The following is an 18,438-nucleotide window of genomic DNA, read 5'->3' on the forward strand; positions in this document are numbered from 1 at the left end:
TATATATAAAAACAAAAATATATATGTATTTGTGTGTGTATATGTGAGAGAGAGAGAGAGAGTACACAGATTTGAATATTAGTTCTATTTACTGTTTGGAATATTTCATTTTTTTTTCTTTTTTTTAAAGAAAGGAAAAAGCAATTTCAATTTTGGGAAATGTTCTAATTAACGGCGAGCAAAACAAGTAATGACTCTGGCAGGTATTTCCGGGAGGTATACTTGCTTTTCTCCTTGCTAATTTCCTTTGTTTTATTCTCAAGTGGTATTATTATAATAAAAAGCGTTTTACGCCTACAATGGTAAGTATAAATATAATTCTCTTTACTTTATATATTATATATTATTAATTTTAATATCTATAACTGCTATGCAGTATTTCTTTTTAAATCCTAATAATAAAGAAAAAATTAACTGTCAAATGTGTCCGAGCAAGGCAGGTAAAAACAATTATTTCACTTTATACAAAACAATAATTACAGAGGATAAATAAACTATGCGATTACGAAGAACCACTGGCTTTAGACTAATTAAACCAAATGTTAAAAAATAGATTTTTAAAAATGTAACTGTGATGTAAGACGGAGCCATCAGGTGGACACCTTGCCAACAGCCAATAGGGTGTGAGACCTGAGTACACCCACTGGGATGAGCAAGATTTCTCCTACCGGAACTTTGCGACTAGCCCACTAGAGATGCCTCTTCGGACGATGCTTGAGGGCTGTTAGTGAGATGGAATGTAAAAGACTATTTCAGAGTAAAAGAGCTGAATTGCAAACCAAGTGAACTATTGGGGATCAACTATCCAAGAAGCATGTAGAAACGTGCAGTTATCTACCATGCTAACGGTTCCTTGAACAGCGATTATCCAGTCTAAACTCTAAACAAATCGTTCCTGAACTCCCGATTCAGCAGTAATCCTCACACTTTTTCAAACCGATTTATATTTTTTTACTAATTTTCCTGCGCATTAAACTTTATTCTATTCGAATGATTTTGAATGTGTGAACCATTATTTCTCCTTCAGGACCATTGATCATCAAAATTTGTGGACTACCAGGGGGATTCGGTCAGTTTTGATTAATATAAAAAACATATTTGAATCTTAGTATTTAATGATGTTTATTATTTAACATGAAATTTAAAATCCATTTAGTTGTTAATCTTTAATTTAGAGCAAGAGTGAGCTTACTGGCGCTCGCAGCTTTTTTCAATGCACTGGCGGCCTTATGATAGTGTTCTCTCGTTACAGACAACACTGTCCATCACCAGACAGTGAGCTGTTCCAAGGACGAGAAAATCTAAGAGCCCCAGCATCTAGATTCGAGATTTCCGCTTTGGAATCCAGTATACTGAGCTACTCCTTTCTGTTCAGTTTAAAATTTCCGAAAAATGTAAAATTGTTTGAATAAGTATGAGGATGGATGACATATTGGAGCATCGTACCCTGCAGTAAAGATGACAAATTTTGGACAAAGCCCTAGCTCAGTACACCTTTAAGAAAAAATCTAAACTTAATAGTCTACCTAAACTAGAGAAGAAAATTAACATTTACTATTTAATGAGAACTAAGACTACATAAAGCTGAAAGAAGAGCCTGATAAAAGGCACCATTCATAGTGCAACATAAAAATAGAGCAACAATATAAATTCTCTGGTTCGCGCCGACGAAAAAGGCTGTAGATTTGGAAATCAGTTAAAAGAAAATAAATAATTGAAAAGGAAAAGACAAACTATGGGGTAGGAGTGGTGGGCCTTGTGCGCAATGTTCCCTCATCTGGAGAAAGGTATGACAGGAAAGGCAGTTGCAGGATGTCCGCCATGTTAGTCCCTTCGTACCACAAGTTACCATTCCTTAAAACACACTTCCTGCTCGATGTGACGACTTTCCTGTAAGACTAACTGAACACTAGTTGATAGCGCCAGAAATATTGTAAACACTGTACAGATAAAACAATCACATCCACAATAAACTGCAAACATTGTTAACCTAACTTAGAGTTAACCTTTCTTCAGTAACTACAAACTTGCCAAAACTACTACATAATACATACATATCAACGTGATTCTATATTATACATATATAGTGGTGTTACTGTTAGCACGATAGTATTCAACAATTATTTATTACTATGATTTATTTTTCCATTTCTTTAGAACCGCTAGAAAAGTTAAATATATCTTAGCTTATTGTTTGTAATACCGCATATTTCTATAAATAGATCTATCACTAGTTTTAATGGTAGTAATCACATAACTCTTCTCTTTAGTGTTAATGTTAGTTAAATATAGTTAGTCTATAAAATATATATATATATATATTTCTTTTTTAATTTCATTTATTTTTATAGGGGACCAAAATATAAAAATAAAAGATTGTTGTAGAAATATTTTTGATTTAAAATTATCAAGCACCCGGGATACCGTGCTATGCCGGCCTATGGTCCAACGGATGATTTTCTGTCTCTCTAAGTCTCGAGTAGGAAACACCTTCTGGAGCTAATTCAAAACTTCAGCAGCAACAACATCACAAACGGAGTGTAGACCAAATCAAGACCCACCTAAGTTTCTTAGTATTCTGACATAAACCTAAGAAGAAACAGCTTCCCCAGCTCTTCCGCAAACATTCTGTTGCGGTACTCCACCTAACCTGAACAATGTAAAGGAAGGAAATGGGTATATCCTAGGCCAACCCTATGAAATTAGTTCGGTATGATCCCCTACTATCAAGTAGATATGTCTTATTAGAAAGCAATGCCCTTTAAGGAATGCCAACTAAAAGTATTTTTAGAGTTTTCTTTACAAAATATAACGTCATTCTCCTTCTGTCCTAATCCCAGAACCTTAATCAGCGACTACACTCCGAGTTCAACTTGAGAAAACTGTTGTGCTATGTGTGGAGAGATTCGACATTTGTCCCTAATCTCCTCATTTCTCGAAACCCCAAATGATCTCGCTTCCAGTTTTGCTGAATAACCTCTTCAGTAGATGTTTCTTGTCTTTTACAACATTCTAGAGTGCGGGTCACAAGGATTCCTCACCGAGACAGCAGACAGTCCTATCTAAGATAAGTTAAAATTAACTAAGGAAATATTACCCTCATGAAATAATGTGTATAACATTTTTATATAAATATTACAGCATCAATTCAACCTTTGTACGAGTCAGACCGAAATTAAATAAATAACAGTTTTTAAGCTTCATTGTGAATTTCTGTCGAAGAGTATTTGGCATAGAAGCTACTCCAGCACCAATTTTGGAGTTAAGACCTTGAATTTAGTGTCTTTCAGGTTGGGTTTCTAGGCTCAGCTAAACATACAGCATGTGTCAGCTAACCGTTGCGAGATTGTCACATCAGACCTCCGTGGGAGATTCAACCTTGGAATAACGTTAATTGTTTTACGTGGACCAATTTTTTCAAAAATTATATCCGGGAAGCAGATCGCTGAGCAGAGAAACCTCTGCATCCTAGGAGATCCTGGGTGCCGATATTTTAAATACATTCTAAATATTAAAATTTAAGATATTGTAAGCGAAAGGAAGATAGATGAGAGTTGGTGTACGGGAAGCAGCCTATCATGCTACGCAGGCAAGAGGCACTTTGTGTTCAAAATTAGGTCCGTTCTTTAGGTCCGCCGAGAGCCGCAGCAACTCAACACTAATTCTCATATTTCGTTGGTAATTCAATTCTATAATAAAACTGAACTTAAACAGACAATGATTATTATAATAACGTTATGCTTTGCAACTAACACCAATAAAAAACAATAATTAATAATAATAAAAAAAAAGTATATATTTGATAAATGAAATAAAAATATATATCTACTGAGCAGCAAGCATATACATGTGCGCTGTCCCAAAAAAGCTGCCAAAAACTACACTCGCTTAGCTATTATTCAAATTAGTTCATTTTGTTTTTTACTCTCAATTCAATGATTCCATGAAAGTGTTTTATCATGAATAACAAATTTCTCTAAAAATAAATTTCAAATATATAATTTGTAGATAAAGTAAACATATATTCGCATATATAAATATATAGATATATATACATATATATTAGCGAACTCTGGTCTATCGGTAAATTATGAATACCACCACCACAGAAAAGATAAAATTCATCTAGCATACAGATGAAGTAACAATATGGTAAGCCCTAGCAGAGAGAGCCAGCTGGTCGCGCAACTCTTCCACTTAAAGAATTTCGCTCACAAAATAATTAAAACAAAAACTTTTATCACATTCAAAACAAATTCGACGATTTAAAAAGCCCCTTAATTACAAATAAAACTCTTTACAAATAAATTATTTAATATTAATTAATAATAGTTCCTATGCCAGATGACTTTAAGTACAGGTAACCTCAAACCTAACCTGACCAGGTTATCCGCCATTACCGCTTCTCTTCACCTGTTTTAACTATTTCACCGCTACAGTTTTTTGATGTTAATTTGCTATTTCTGTTTCAAGAGCCCCTGAGTCTCGAAATGCGTTTTTAACCAAGGGTCCACCTTATTCAATAAGTTTTTCACTGTTTTGAGATTTCTGTCAAAACGACTACAATTATTTCCTTTAATTTCGTTTGATCACTGCAAAAATGCAGAGCTCGACAATTCTCCTAGAAAAATGCTTCTAAAGGTAGTCTTGGGACAAAAGTGAAATTGAGTTTCCGCTCAAGTCCATTTCAGTGTCAAGTCCGACCTCACTGTTTGGACAATAGGAACTTAATATGGAAATAGCATTGCCAATATGAAGAGATTATGTCAAATTGAACTGCCCATTTGCTGAATACATTTTGAGGTTTTTAACTAATGAGCTTTTTAATAGTTCCAAAGCCAATGCACTCAGAATACTGCTTTAAAGAAAACACTAAAGTGTCAGTCTATGGAGAGAGGACAAGTTTTTTCTTTACCGATGGTCGGGGGGGGGGGTGCGGGGTCGACCGTTTGTTAACAAACAAACCTGGACAATAATCTAGTAGTGAGGTCGAATAGAAAGCAGAATGTACTCGGTTGCTAAATGACAATTAATTCACTGACTCGCGCTCAGAGAAATAAGTAAAACTAACGACTACAGCAACCTGTACAACCCTTCATTTTTAGGAACAAAAACAATAAAATGAATAATGAACTATTTAAACAAACAAAGTATAAAATAAGGAAACTAAAGTTCTTTAATTAATTAAACAAAGATAAAGATATGTTAGCTTGGAGAAAGCCGCTTCTGTAAGAGGAGAGGGGCGGCGGACTAGAACGCCTCAAAGAGGAACATGTTGCGCTCAAGAAGAAATGATGGCTCTCTCTAAATACATAGCTCCCTAGGTTTACACTTTACTAACTAAAAAAATAAAATTAAAAATGGTAAAACAAAGTAAGCATATTGGCCGGGCCTGGCTCCCCCCGTCTCACAAGTTTACTTGTTTCATATATAGGCTAACTTCCGTTTCCCTTGCACCTGGCCTATTGGTCTGGTATCGCAAGAAATTAAATAACCAATAATATTCTGTTTACTTGGCTAGGATGTATTAACATATGAAACTGGACGTTTGTGTTTTGTTTTATTAGTCTAACATAGAAGTATTGTTCTGATACAGCTTTAGGAACTGTGAAGGGGCAAATCTAGGCCGCCTGCTCCACAAAAATAAATATCTTTCCAAAAAGTTGTTGTTATCTTCGTCTTTTGTTTTAAAAAATATTTTAAGTAGTTTTCATTTTCTTATAGGGTTGCAATTCGTCGTCGTTATTATTGTTAATGGAAGCAGAGTAGTGGGGGGCGAAAAGGTCGGCAATAAGAGGGGGCTGGGCGCCGGCGGCGGCTGCGGCACTGGCAGCAGTGGGACGGAGGAGCGCGGCAGCCGGGTGGTAGGCCTGGGCCAGGAATGCGGGAGACGGAGACGGCTGGACTGGGGGCAGTTTGGGCGGTGGTGGTGGCGGCGGCGGCGGCTTGTTCAGCGACACGCCGGTGAAGGCGGCCGCGGCCAACGACGCCCCCGGCGGCGCAGGCCGGTACTCACATGACACCGGCACGAACGGTTGCAACAGCTGCTGGTAGGTGGCCGAGGCTGGCTGGTAGACTGGAACTCCGGACTTGTCGCCGGCCGTTCTCTTGTAGGGCACCATTCCGGGGAACGCCTGCAACACACCAACATTCATCACAATCGCCACAAACATTCCCATGGACGTGTCCCATAGCACATGGATGCGGCTTACTTTGCCAAAATCTCCTGTGCTTTAGGCACGTCTCATTTCTTATGAAAAAAGATGTTAACTGCAGAGTTAATAACAGAGTGCAATAATTTTTTTTTTCTTCACTACTTTAGCAGCATATTCCCCCCTTCGAGTTGGTTCCTAAAGGACATCTGAATCTAATGTATTAAGCACGTTTTGATAGGGTCAACGTGTTCTGTTCAAAAAATACCGGACTTTAGTCAATAGAAACAAAAAATTCTTCTGCAGCCTCCTTCCTCATCTTCCTCATCCGTTTATAGTCCAGACTATGCTCTTTTGGACACCAATTATACCAATCTCTGGGCTAATTTTTTGCCGGGTAAAATTTTCCTAAGAGGAGGTGAAAGTAACATAGATTGAATTAAATTCTTCACCTAAAGAAATCTTCGAGGTACCAAAGAAGAATTGAATGAATGACTCAAAGATGGGTTGAGTGAATTGTTTGTTGAACAATAAACTAGTAAACATTACGAGTATTGTTTAATAGTGATTAATGCAGAACAGCCTAGAAACTCAAACTGTTGTTACATCCCAAAAATGACGGGAAACAGAGGATATATCAGCTCAGTGAGTGGTTAGCGATCAGTGGTCTCCGACACGCAGAACCTAGGATCGTGAACAAGTTACATTCTCTCTTTAAGGGGCCTTATTGTCTGGTGTTGAACGAGGGGACACTCGTCCGGTCCGGAGGCCGGTAGTGCATTGAAAAGTCTCCTGACACTTATTGTCTCAGCAACGCAAAAGTGAATCATACTAAGGATTTCCTATTCCTTCAGAGTGAAAAAAATGCACAGCCACTATTGATCACATTATATTCCGCGTTAAATGGTTCTTTAATTGACTGGAGATCAGGATAAACCCACCCGAAACTGAGACTACTCTGTACACCGAGCGCAGGCCGGCGATGTACACGTATCTTATGTCGATATCATGAGTCAACTGCTGCTTTGTTCAGCCAATGTTGAGTATCTTGGAGTAATTCGAGGCCAGAAATTGACGTTTTCCCGCCTAGTAAAGAACAGAATCAACTTAAGACCTTGCCGTCCGGACATTGTTTTCTTGCTGCGTAGAGATTCTAACCAGATTTTATACCAACATTATTGCAGGAGATGTACCATAAGTAACATCTTAAGATTAGCAACATCTTCTCCAGTACACTCGCATTATGGACTTTTGCAGATGGTCCATCATGGACTTTTTGTTCTCTCGACATGTGTCGACAAGTGTCTGAGAAATTATGAATAACGACTTGAGCAGTTACAACTACTGTCATAGAGAGTGAAGAACGCTCTCTAATAGACTCGAGATGTCCTTCCTTTCCTACACCATTCACAAATTTAATCCAAATTCCAAATGTAAACAAAATTAGAATCCCCTAAAAATAATTAAAAAGTAATTTTCAGCGAAATCAAATGTAGAAACAAATCCATATTGATCAGAGTCATTGATGAGGAACCGCCAAACATTTAGATCATTGAAATTTTTTCCAATCTTCAAAATAAAAAGAAAAGGTGAACAAATAAACAAATGCGCAAACCGTTGGTCTAATAAGAACCAAACTTCTGGGTCAGGTTAGGTTCAAGTAGTAGAATAAAGGCGAAGAAGAAAAAACCATTAGGACAATTTAATCTCAACAAACTAAAAGTTGAGTTACTAAAAGAGCGTCTGACTGGGTTGGCACATTTTTCCAAAAATTTTTAATTTCCAGGGCTTAAGACAAAAAATTTCGTTAAACCTAATGCTGTTTAGATAAACGATAATAAATGAGATTGGAGACCTAAAGGACTACGACTGGAAATATCGAATTTTATCACCTTCAAAAGTTTAACGTCATTCATTGGCTCCTTGAACTTATCTTCTATTCTAAGGACGCATAATATTAGTACGCACGATCTAAGGACGCATAACATTAGTATGCACGATCTAATTGATCGTGGACAACGATTTGGGAGATCCTCTTTGTTAAAACAATGGTGCTCTGCTTGTTTTGCTGCGAAACACTAACGGAATCCGAATTCCACTCAATTATAATCAATGCCCTCGGACAGACTACGAAAAAGTATCAGTCAGAAGGAGCAGCTTGTGGGGAATCATTTTGGGAACGATCTTTCAATGCTTGCCTTGGATTAGCCGTGGGTACACAACATCTGCGGTCAAGTTCATAATGGGAAATGATCCTATGTTGTAGATTTGGGTTTTCTGTTGGATTAATTCCACCAGCTTAGTGTTCTAGATTCTAGATTGTAACATAAGCCCATGAATGAAGCTTTTCATATCGCTCCAGGCACATAACTGAGTGTGCAGTGACGATGATGTTAAACTCGCTCTTTACAACTATCACTTGAACCTAGTTTTAATTTCACAATGTCTCTTTGCTCTTGCTACTGAGGATTTTTTGAGATACCTTAGTTCCAGAGGTGGAGTTCTACTTGACCTTCCACAAGTCAGGCTCTGCCAAGGGACGTCATTTTAATGATTATCAGCAGGGCCGTCAATACTTTCCTGCAAAGAAAATCAACAGATCGGCGGCACTAACCAAAAACTTTGTGTCGAAACAATCTCCACTACATATTTGTAAAGTCTGGAGTTGGTAAAACGGTTAAGTAAGTTTTTGAAATTCCGTAAGTTAGAGAGCTCCCGAGTTTGTTTACGAATCTCAATAACAAGGCACTATGGCCAGAAGTCGAAGCGCAAATACATAGATGTAATGATGATTCAAGTCGACGCGCCAATAATAATTCTTCTTCAAATCAACGAGTGCTGCTTGTGGGGGAGGGAAAAACTTTTCTTTGCTGAAAAAAATAAGAAAATTGAATACAAAAATAACAATTAAAACTTACAAAATTTTCGTAGTAGAAAGAGCCCACAGATTTCATATCCATCTGAAACATGCAGATAAATACAGATTTTATCGCAGTTGAAAGCAATGCATTAATACAACAGTTTATTACCACTAGGTACTTAATCTTAATGTTACATAATCTTATTGGTGCTAGTTCCGACATAATTTCTAGCAAGTATGAAGTAGAAAGTTGCGAGCCCACCTCACGGTCAGGAGTACATGTGTTTTGAAACCAAAACTTCATGTTGCCAGGGCTCATCTTGTTTTGGGAACATCAGAGATCTTTAAGTGGCAGCTACTGCAAGTTGTGCTCATCAACTAGCGGCTCAAGTCATTCTTCTTGCGCCCTAGCTGAATAAGTGTGTAGTCTGTTTTAATCGACCTTTAGGCCCTTTTTTAAACAACATCTAGTATCAAGTTGTTGTATTGTTGTTGTATGGATAGTTGCAGTAGCAGAGAAGGTAACTAGGCGGTATGAATTCTCGGGTAGGTACACTGGCGCGCGCTTTCAAATAGGTCACATCAACAGAATTATTTTACAGAGTATAATGTAGATCTAGACCCGGTAATTGTACAGTAGCAGCATCCGTAGATAGTATGAAGATAAATCTCGGTTAGCCGAATAAGAGCGTTCTAGGATGGATAACTATAATACTCATACGGCTTTTTGGTAAAAAATGTTAAGATCTAAAACATAAAAACTAAATCTACAAATTAAAAATGAGGACTGAATTTTAGATTTATGAGCTTTCAACAAAAGTATTCATTTTGAGATCACTAAAATTCAATAAAGTGATTTTTAGGAAAGGTGCGAGAGGTGTATGTAGATATTTCTAATAAGCTGACGAACATTGCCCTTACACAGCAAAGAAATGTTTTAGAAGTTATGCTCCCAGCGACAGCAACAGCATGAGTGCCAGTTGTTGCTGCTGGGGTTGGGTGGACCACTTTATTTCATTTCCGATCCAGGTGAGTTCTGACTGCTAAAATTATTATTTTTTAGGAATCAAATGGTGCATATATTTTGAACATGTAACGAAATCAGCTTGTTTATAAAGAAATTCTGAAGATGGACGAGCGCTCCGTAGATGAGCAAACGGGAAAGAGGCAGAAAAGAATCTGCAAGATCTCTGAAGTCCAAAGTTGCGATTGCAGGATGCAGCCTGGAGGGAAAGAACACTGTGTCCTTCGCTCTGTGCGACAGAAGAAGAAGAAGAGTTGTGCTCACATTTACTATAAGCAGTTGTATTCAAGATGGCGGATAAGCTCTCTCTGGTGTCTGGTGTGGAACGTAAGCTCTAATCTAAGCTCTTCACAAATATCTACTTTAAAGCTTTCTAAGTGACAAATAAATCAGCCAACAAAACTGAAAGTGTTATTTGTTATCAAAAAAGTCATTTATATGCAAATTAAGAATTAAAATTACGCAATAAAAACTTTTAATAGAAGCCAACAACACCAGCGGTAAAAGATAAAGTATAATAAATAAGAAGACGTAAGGAGCAGCAAATAACTTGTTGGATGACAATGCTGAGGCAGTGATGGATCTGAGGACATGCTGACCTACCACCGCTTCAGCATTGACGCCCTCATTGAAAGTATCTGTCATTTTCTTGTAACGCCGTCTGCAGATCTCCTATTATTGTCACCGCAAGCCCTCTGAATCAAAGAACTACTTTTTAAAAAGATAGCTCTGAATTTCTGATATTTCTGTTTGGCCAGCAGAAAATGGTAATCTTGATTTTATCAGAAAGCCAGTAACACTATAATAGTCAAAATCAAACGGAAGGAGGTAGTATTGCTACTTTCATCAAACTTTTCTTAATTACTTGTTAGCACTTTTTTTTTTAATTAAAACTGTCCGGTAGGACAGTTGTATAAGGGTTGATCGTCAAAAACTGCACGAAAAAGCGTAACGTTGAATAACACCAGACTTTGACAATTTTTTTCTATTTTTCTATAAAAGATAAAATTCCCAAATTTTCTTTATAATATAGGGCAAATACTCCTTTATGAATGTAATTTTTGGCAACAACACAGATCTAATAGATTTCGAGAAAAAAGTTGCCGAAAATGAGCAAAAACCGCGTTTTCAAAAAATGTTCTTGTTCTTGTTCTTCTTCTTCTTGTTACCTTTTTTGTAAACAACGTAGCGCCTAAACGCGTGGACCGATTTTCATGAATGAGGTGTCATTCGATTGGGAATTTTATGCAGATGTGCCTTTTGGGGGTCTCGATGCTGAACATCGAATGGGAGAGGAGTTAGCCCCCTTTATGTAAGGCCCCCCTCCAAAATTATTATTACTAATTACTCTGTAAATCTTGGCCCGATTTTGATAAAATTTGGTAGGGTGATAGGGTTAGGGCTCCCCTACGTAACATTAAAGCGGCGATCTGCTCTTACACTTATTAAGGGGAAGTATAGCAATCGTTTCAAATTATCGACACGTGAACCGATTTTCATGAATGAAGTGTCATTCGAATCGAAATTTGGTACAGATTTGCACTTTGAAAGTCTCGACGCTGTGCCTTCTAAGGAGGGGAGTTTGCCCCACCCAAATAAGGCCCTTTCTAAAACTATTATTACCAATATTTCTATAACCCTTAGTCCGATTTTGATAAAATTTAGCACCAAGAAGCGGTTAAAGCTCCTCTACTTGGCTGTGAAGTGCCATCATGCTCTTACTCCTACTAAGAAGAAGTACTGCAATCGTTAAAATTATCAATGAGTGAACCGATTTACATCAATGAATTGTCGTTCGATTCAAAATCTTTGTCTCTTTGCCTTTTAGGGAGAAGAACTGTATTCGCAGTTCATTTTTCTTACTCCTCTTAAAAGGAAGTACTGAAATCGCAGTTTAATTTTCCTATTTACGTACAAATACCTTCCTATTTTATTCAAAACGCTTTCTAAAGAAATTGTTATTGAGGATGGTTTGGGGACCGCAACTATAATCATTTTTAAAAAGATCTCTCCAGTGGTAGTTACGGTTCTTACTTAACACCTTATCAGATTATAATTATAGAATTGCTTATTCCAAATTTTAAAAAAATCTGTAAAGCAGATATGTAACTTTGTAAAATAGACAAAAAGGAAAATCTATCCAAAAGGTACAAAAATCTCCTTAACAAAAACTTACAGTTTAAAATGTTAAGTATAAGGGTTGATTAAACGCCAAAAGGTACACAAATCAGCGAGTACCCAACATTTCATTAATACTTCATTAATATTTAAGTAATTTTACTGCATTAATTTTCATTAATAAGTTATTTTTTAGAATTTATTAGATATCACAGACCCTTATGCTGGCCACTTCATTTATATTATTTTTTTGTTATAATGATGATAAATCACATATACGTACATGCATGATAAAGTAAAGATAAAGTTAGAGTAGGCTACTGTCTTGAATTCGTCTTACCGAAATATTCGTGAGCACAATTAACACACAGTTAATAACAAGTAGATTATTAAACAATAATTATTCATTTCTCTATTGTAATTTAATTTAGTCCCCCTAATTTTACTTATACTAAAATACTGGAATAATTAGCTGTCCTAAATATAAATATATAAATATATGCATATCTTATTTACTTTATATTACATATATACAACATTGTGGGAAGAACACCTAGATGGAGAATGTAATTGAAGAAAACTATATTATTTGCGATAAAGCCAGATAATTATTACCTATTATTATAAACGTTTGACTACTTCATAAAATAACAATTGCTTTAATCGGAGAATGAACTTAAACCGACGATTTTTATTTAAGAAATAAAAATAAACAAATAAAATAAACAAAATCATTGATGTAAGTTGGTGTAAGCATTTTTTTAAACAAGGTTTTGAATTTTTTAGCCTCATATTTTTATTTTATTTTTTATAACGTTTTTCTTTTTAACCTGTAATTAATAGTTTGATTATTATAAATAACTAGATATTACAGTCAATCTACAGTGCTACTTGAACATATATTTTGTAGACGAAAATGGCCAGCATAAGGGTCTGTGATATCTAATAAATTCTAAAAAATAACTTATTAATGAAAATTAATGCAGTAAAATTACTTAAATATTAATGAAGTATTAATGAAATGTTGGGTACTCGCTGATTTGTGTACCTTTTGGCGTTTAATCAACCCTTATACTTAACATTTTAAACTGTAAGTTTTTGTTAAGGTAGAAATATTGGTAATAATAGTTTTAAAAGGGTCTTATTTGGGTCGGGCAAACTCCCCTCCTTATGAGGCACGGCGTCGAGACTTTTAAAGTGCAAATCTGTACAAAATTTTGATTCGACCGACACTTCATTCATGAAAATCGGTTCACGTGTCGATAATTTGCAACGATTGCTATACTTCCCCTTAAAAAGTGTTAGAGCTGATCGTCGCTTTAATGTTACGTAGGGGAGCCCTAACCCTATCACCCTACCAAATTTTATCAAAATCGGGCCAAGATTTACAGAGTAATTAGTAATAATAATTTTGGAGGGGGGCCTTACATAAAGGGGGCTAACTCCTCTCCCATTCGATGTTCAGCATCGAGACCCCCAAAAGGCACATCTACATAAAATTCCGAATCGAATGACACCTCATTCATGAAAATCGGTTCACGCGTTTAGGCGCTACGTTGTTTACAAAAAAGGTAACAACAACAACAACAACAAGAACAAGAACAACAACAAGAACAAGAACATTTTTTGAAAAAGCCGTTTTTGCTCATTTTCGGCAACTTTTTTCTCTAAACCTATTAGATCTGGGTGGTTGCAAAAAAATTACAGTCATAAAGGAGGATTTGGAGTAAGATTCAAAGAAAATTTGGGAATTTTATCTCTTATAGAAAAAGAGAAAAAAATTGTCAAAGTTGGGTGTTTTTCAACGTTAGGCTTTTTCGTGCAGTTTTTGATGGTCAACCCTTATACAACTGTCCTACCGGACAGTTTTAATCCTGGCCGGATTCCGAATCAACTTTTAATGTGCCAACAGCCCGCAGAGAGCAAGAATGAGTGCTACAGGGTTGTTCCAAATCTGTAGGCTTGCCATCCTAATGCCATACGACACGACAATAGCTGGCACAAGAGATGTTGGTGATGCAGGCCTTCATCAACTGGACAGCCTGTCCACCGGAAACCTCCATGGAAGTGTTAGTAATCCGGAAATTTAGGTTTGTATCTATTATTAGAGAATATTCACATTTTATTCTCTCAATAGAGTCGATTGATTTAGTAAAATTGTCAATTAGAAAAAATACATTTGTCATCTGGTACAGTAAGAAGGCGTAGGGAGTGTTCTAGAGAGAGTTGTTCAGGTGAAGTGCAGTAAGCAAAGTTCAGAGCACCTCGCATCTGCAGCAATTTGGATGTTTTGCTCTTCGATCTGTTGCTTGCAAGGCGAACTCTGAACATATTGTAGTAAAGCAGTGAGAGAGGTGAAGCACTTCTCAGCCACATAGTCTGCTTCAGCAACTTTCACTGAACGAATTCAGAATAGAGAATTTCATTGTTCAGTGTGTGAAAAGATCCACTAAATTGAATGTTTCTTCTACGGGACTGTGAATAGAAGCAGACTGGATCATGGCTGATTAAACCGGCGCACTTGAAAGCCCAAAAATTATGGGATCATTAAAAATTAGGAATAAAAAGACAAGTAGCAGTTTATTAGAAAATACTTTCCAACCATCCTGCGAAAACATCAGTGTCCTGATAATTCGCCAATAACTTGGAGGTTCATTGCGGAGCCATCTCCGAAAGTCATCATCCATTAGCAGAAACTGCGGAGTTTAACTGATTAACATATACTGCGGGCATCAATCTTTCCTTTTTATGTTCTGAACTCATTTCTGTTGAGTGTTACTGTTATACTGACAAAGCTTTCCATATCCTGATGTCCTGTAGCTACATCGTACAAAAGAGTAAAATACATAGTCAATTCAACTGATTCCGTGAGGAGAAGCAATTGGACGACTTGGGAACTACCTGTACTGCAGGTTACCTGTATTTATTTACAGCAGTAGATGGCGATATGTCTTGAAATATCTGTTTATTACCGGTGTAATTGATTACAAATTGAAACAACGGGACGCAATCTTTTTTTTTAGAGGTAAAACCGCGGCAAAATCCTTGAAATTATGTGAAAAGCAAAAGGAAGTGATTTTTACTTTTTCTCACTCTCCCAGAGAACGTTTGCGATTTTGGGACTTGAACGAAATATTCCCGTGTACGAAAATGTGGTTTTTCAAAATAGTCTATCTGTTTGCATGTATCCTTCTGTTTGCGAATCGAATCTCAAAAACTATCGTAATAACCGGACATGGAGAAAGTTGTTCAGCCGGAAGTTCCCCTGTAAAAAGTTTTCAGCTTTTCAAGATTTTCTTTAAACTTATAACACTTATTTATAATACTTATAATTTCATATACCAATTTACAACATCTTTATTTGAAACATTTTTTTGGCGAAGGAAGTGATTACCATTGATCAGCTATTTCAGAGCAATTTATACGCTAATCTTTTTTCTTCTAGGGCGCGACAATCTCTGTGGTGTTTGGCGTCACTAAATATTAATACAAAGATAAAATATTCACCCGCAAATCCGAAATTCAAGAAAACTGGAGTCAATTTCTTAGAAGACTTAAAAAAGTTGTTAGCTATTTTTTCGGAATGGCACCTCCAAAGTGGACCAGTCTAATATTAAAGACAACAACTTCAACATTAAAACTTTAAAGAAAATTTAATTACGTAAATGTGGTACGAGAAAATCATGTGAGACAGGAAGGAGCAGAGTTTTCCAAACAGATTATCCAAGAATGGGTTCTTTATGTGGAAACTCGGTGTCTCAAAGGTTAACCCCATTCGTTATGGCCGAGAATAATGTAATAATGCAAACCGTTCAAGAAGCCACAGACACTGTACTCAAGCTCATGCATGGCGATTATTGCGGCATTATGTGAAAAAGAATTTTCTTTCTATATTCTTTATTTATCTATATCATTTTTAACGTTACTGATTCTGGATTCCATTGGAACTACAAAAGAGGAAAGATCATGCAGGAATAATCTTTATTGGTGGTGTCTTTAAGACTTCTTTAAAACTTTTTATTGCATTATTAGATAATTCATTTAATAAGAGATAATTTAGATAATTAACCTGTGAGGGAAAAATTAGTAAACAAATTCTCTAGCCAAGAAACTGCTTGCATGCGGCCGACTCAGACGCGATTTTTTGTTGGGCAGCACGAGGTGCCATCGAATTTATTGAATTTAATCGAACTTAAAACTGACTTTAAAGAAGGGTTTTGAGGATGTGAGATGAATTCAATGGAATGCACCGGCGGTTCTGAACTACTAGGGAAAAGTTGTTAGCGTAGTACTTTAGGATTTCATCGCTCGAATTATTTATGTGTAGGTTATGTCTTTCGAGATTTCTGTCAGGTATCTGCATTTATTTCACCCTTCTGTTGGCCTGTCTAGGTTCAGCAATAGATTAATCTAGAAAGTAGTTATTTAGTCTAGCTGATTTTGTTTGCCCAGTGAGTTATTCCTTGGTTGCTAGAAAGAGATATAATTTCCTTCAAGTCCCTCTTGTTACAAAGGATTCCTGGGGTGGAAGTATACTCCGTCACAATAATTCTCTCATATACCTGTGCTGCCACCTATCAGCGAAGGAGCGACCATTTTAATAAAGCTTTCTATAGGCTAGATGTGTCTAGTGGCTAGCTTGGTATCGTGCAGTAATAAATGTTTAAGAAGGGTAGTTGAGCTCGCCAATAAGGAAATAGCGCTTCCCTATGCGTACAGAGCAGAGTTAAAAGTGATGTAAATAAAGTGGCTAGAAGGCATTGATGGTACAGAGCAGGAGGATTATACAGAGAATTCATGGCGGCCCTCCCGCACATCTGAAGGCTAGTGCCCAACAATGCTTCAACTTCAAATAAATAAATAAATAAATAAATAAATAAACAATATATAAAACACAATAATAGATTAATGTTCTTCTTTCATTCACAAATAAAATATGCATTAAATGTAAATTAAAAAAGCAAGGTCACATGACTGAGATAGAGAAAATGAAATTGTTAATTGCGAAAGTATAAACGCTTATTATTTACTCAAAAATAGTTAGATTTTTTAGGTTTATTTTTTAAGGATAGGCTTATAGATAGGATGCCAACAGAGTCGCAAGTCACAAGAGAAGAAAACTTGCAGAGATTACCAACCTTAGGGCAAAACTCTCACATCTTTACCAATACTGGAGCTCTGTTAGCGTCATGAGGACCGGTCTCCCGTATTTAACTGCCGAGAGATAGTGTCACAACTTATTGCCAACAAGCTGGCCTCATCTAAACTACTAGTACACCTAGTAGATCGATTTCTGGGCTTTCCATAATATGAGTGCCGCAACACAAAGCAAAAAGCGCCATCTATAGACAGAACAGTTTACTACCACAGAAAGTACGAGGGTCGTTTGAAAAGTCCGTGCAAAGTCAGAGAGATAGCACCACTGGCGCGTATCGAGGTTATGTTTAGTTAGTAGCATCTCTTGGAAGAACACACACCAAGTTTCAGCCAGATCGGGTCTATTTCTTTGTGTTTGGCATTCGTTTGAATCGAGGAAGTCGAGTGATTTTCAAAAAATGGACGAAAAAGAATTTCGTGTGTTGATTAAACACTACTTTATGAAAGGCAAAACGCCTCAGGAGACTAAAGAGAAGCTTGATAAACATTATGGTGACTCTGCACCTTCGATTAGAACAGTTTATAAGTGGTTTCAAAATTTTCGTAGTGGCCATATGGGCACAAGTGACGCTGAACGTTCTGGACGCCCTGTTGAGGTTACTACTCCAGAAATCATTGATAAAATCCATGATATGGTGATGGATGACAGAAGAGTGAAGGTGCGTGAGATTGCTAGTGCTGTGGGCATCTCGAATGAACGGGTACATAATATTTTGCATCAACATTTAGACATGACAAAGCTATCCGCAAGATGGGTGCCGCGATTGCTCACGCTTGACCAAAAAGGAAATCGTGTGAAGTGTTTCAAGGACGGTTTGCAGCTGTTCCAGAAGAATCCGCAGGACTTTAAGCGTCTTTTCGTCACTGTGGATGAAACATGGATACATCACTACACTCCTGAGACCAAAGAACAATCTAAACAATGGGTTACCAAGGGGGAATCTGCGCCAAAAAAGGCGAAGACCGTTCCTTCGGCCGGAAAGATTATGGCGACTGTCTTTTGGGATTCGCAAGGAATAATCCTCATCGACTATCTGGAAAAGGGTAAAACTATTACAGGTGCATATTATTCATCGTTATTGAACCGTTTGAAAACCGAGCTGCAAGAAAAACGCCCACGATTGGCC

At 36.9% G+C, this 18,438-nt stretch overlaps 1 protein-coding gene across 26 annotated transcripts in view; it reads right to left on the bottom strand.

Moving 5' to 3' along the window:
* mbl (splicing regulator muscleblind) overlaps positions 1–18,438 on the bottom strand; it is a 262,579-nt gene that overhangs the window by 13,711 nt on the left and 230,430 nt on the right. For 11 of the 26 annotated variants that reach the window (XM_074123931.1, XM_074123932.1, XM_074123934.1 and 8 more), the window contains 2 exons: positions 9,071–9,112; positions 43–6,134 (listed from right to left, as the gene is read on the bottom strand). The exons of 2 other annotated variants lie outside the window; for them this stretch is intronic. In XM_074123931.1, the coding sequence (XP_073980032.1) occupies positions 5,700–6,134; positions 9,071–9,112 (477 nt within the window). In that variant the 3' untranslated portion in view covers positions 43–5,699. Of the gene's footprint in view, positions 1–42; positions 6,135–9,070; positions 9,113–18,438 lie in introns of those variants that run through there. 13 more of the 26 variants (XM_074123940.1, XM_074123941.1, XM_074123944.1 and 10 more) reach the window with 2 other exon arrangements.

The sequence above is a fragment of the Rhodnius prolixus genome, unplaced genomic scaffold, assembly GCF_049639745.1.
Source record: "Rhodnius prolixus isolate KJV_2025 unplaced genomic scaffold, Rpr scaffold_38, whole genome shotgun sequence".
Taxonomy (NCBI): domain Eukaryota; kingdom Metazoa; phylum Arthropoda; class Insecta; order Hemiptera; family Reduviidae; genus Rhodnius; species Rhodnius prolixus.